The sequence below is a fragment of the Capra hircus genome, chromosome 5 (genome assembly GCF_001704415.2).
Source record: "Capra hircus breed San Clemente chromosome 5, ASM170441v1, whole genome shotgun sequence".
Classification (NCBI taxonomy): domain Eukaryota; kingdom Metazoa; phylum Chordata; class Mammalia; order Artiodactyla; family Bovidae; genus Capra; species Capra hircus.
The window spans coordinates 97,394,578-97,397,062 of record NC_030812.1 but is presented as its reverse complement, the minus strand read 5'-3'; the positions used below and the strand labels follow the sequence as shown (position 1 = coordinate 97,397,062).

The following is a 2,485-nucleotide window of genomic DNA, read 5'->3' as shown; positions in this document are numbered from 1 at the left end:
GAGCCTGAAATGTTTTGGTTTGAAAGAATGTAAGGAAACATGAAAGAAGAATGGGACATGTCAAAAGGACACAAGAGATGATTTGAAGTAGTTCTTACTTGACAAATCTAGAAAAATGTGGGCATTAAAATAAGTAAGAGAATTAATATAATAATAATAATTCATTGAGTTATTTTTGGTGAAGGACTATCATTGCTTCAGGGAATTCAATTAAAACACAAATAGAAATCTTGTTTTAGAGACTTACTCCTACCAGTAACATCTTTAGAGTAAATAATCTCCAAGTAATTTTTGGTCTGAGGTTGATGGTTGGGAGAAACCACTGGCAAGAGAAGGAAGCTCCCTGAGCCACTTAATTTGTATATGGGATTAAAATCTCATTGAAAAGTGACATCCCTTGAGATGTAGTCAAAATCATTTTGTAAGATGTTAGTTATGCTCAAAACACAGTTAAAACCACTGCAAGAAAGCAGAAAGTGAAACAGATTTTCAGGAATTTCATCACTAGATTACTTTCTTGCAACATCCATTTCTTCCCAAGCCTGTCATGGAATTCTAAGAAGTTTCTCTTTTCCCCAGCACTTTAATGGCTTCAGTACCCTCAAAAAGTCTTGCTTCAGCTTCCTGTTTCCTAGAATTAGGATCAATGAGTGTCCACAGGGATAGAGGAGTCTGGTTGTTATACCAATAATGAGCAACAGGTTGTTTTCAGGCATAGTACTACCTGATATTTGTATGGCAGTGCCTACAAAATACAAGATAAAGAGGATGATAAAAGACACCAAAGTCTTCATTGCTTTGATATGTGCTTCAGTGCTGGGATCTCTGAATCCTGTGGCATTCAATTGCATCTTTCTGTTGTGTCTCCAAAGGGAAGTGATTAATAAGAAACATGTAATCAGGCATAGCACAAAGACAAGAATGACTCCAATATTGAGCAGAATATGATTTGTCAAGTATTCCCTTTTATGCAGGGCGATCAGCCAGGTTGAGCTTCTGTTCTTCATAATATCATTAATACTAGGCTTTGCAATGCTTGGAAAAGCAAATAACCATGAAATAAGCAAGGACCCCATGAAAAGGAGAAGAACCCTGTTGATGTGACCCTTCAGCCAGAGAAAAATGCAGTGGGAATAATTGGCTATCTTCAGGAAATAGAAGATGTTGAGGCTGGTGGCAAACCAGATACTTGATTGATTCATAATTATCCAAAAGTGAGCTATATTTTGACTTAGATTACCAGACAAATATGTATCTGGAAAAAACATCCTCACATATGCATCTGTAATTATTATCCATATCAGGCAAAATCTGGAAGAAGCTAAGCCAGTGAGAATAAGGCTGACAGTAGGGATCTTCTTGCTTTTCACACAATCAATGCAGCTTACAACTCCAATAAATCCATTCCCTAAGACCCCCAATACTGATTCACTAACTGCTACATAAATGAGGAGGCCTTCCACTATACTCAGCATATCTGCCAATCCTTAATACTATTTTTGTTTCATTAATTTTCAATTACCTGCTGCAGAAAAAGGCATGTATTGCTGCTTGATGGCAGGATGATTTTCTTCTTTTTCATTTTATAAAGATGAAATTGACCCAATTATTGCATTGTTATGGAATCCAAAATAGCTTCACAGAGACCCCTCTAGTTATGGATATAAAATTTAGCTAGTCTACAGAACACACATCCAGACTGAATGCCTACCCACAATTTGTTAAGATGCAAATAGAAGTTTCTGTTTCTTGGAGTCAACTTGTCCTCCTGAGACTATTTTGCATTTGTTACCCTGGATTGTACAGTAGGAGTGCCTAACACATACCTACAGAAAACAGAGGAGAATAGAAACATAAATTGGACTTTATCATTTTTTAATGTCAACAATGACATTGTCATTTATATTGTGTTAATAATGACAGGAGGCTTCCCAGGTGGCTCAGGAGGTAAAGAATCTGCTTGTAATGCAAGGGATGCCAGAGACTATATTCGATCCCTGAGTCAGGAAGATCCCCTGGAGGAGGGCAGGCAACCTACTCCAGTATTCTGGCCTGAAGAATGCCATGGACAGAGGAGCCTGGTGGGCTATATTCCATGGGGTCACAAAGAGTCGGACATGGCTGAGCAACTAAACACAGCATAGCACAATAATGACAGTTTAGATATATAAAGCAAAAACAGTGTATAGAAGAGATGAATGAATTTAGCCATTGTAGAAGGAAGCTGCTTCTTTGAAAAGATCAATAAAATGGATTAGCCTTTAGTCATACTGACTAAGGGTTTTCCAGTTGGCTCAGTGGTAAAAAGTCTACCTGTAAATGCAGGAGTCTCAAGAAATGTGGGTTTGATCCCTGGGTCAGGAACACTTCCTTGAAAAGGAAATTGCTACCCATTCCAGTATTTTTACCTGGGAAATTCCATGGACAGAGGAGTCTGGCTGGCTAGGGCCCATGGAGTCACAAAAATTCAGATGAAATTTAGTGC

At 38.1% G+C, this 2,485-nt stretch overlaps 1 protein-coding gene across 1 annotated transcript; it reads right to left on the bottom strand.

Moving 5' to 3' along the window:
- LOC102180468 (taste receptor type 2 member 10) lies at window positions 546-1,475 on the bottom strand. Its single transcript, XM_005680832.1, has one exon. It carries the CDS (start codon window positions 1,473-1,475, stop codon window positions 546-548), a length of 930 nt encoding a protein of 309 aa, XP_005680889.1.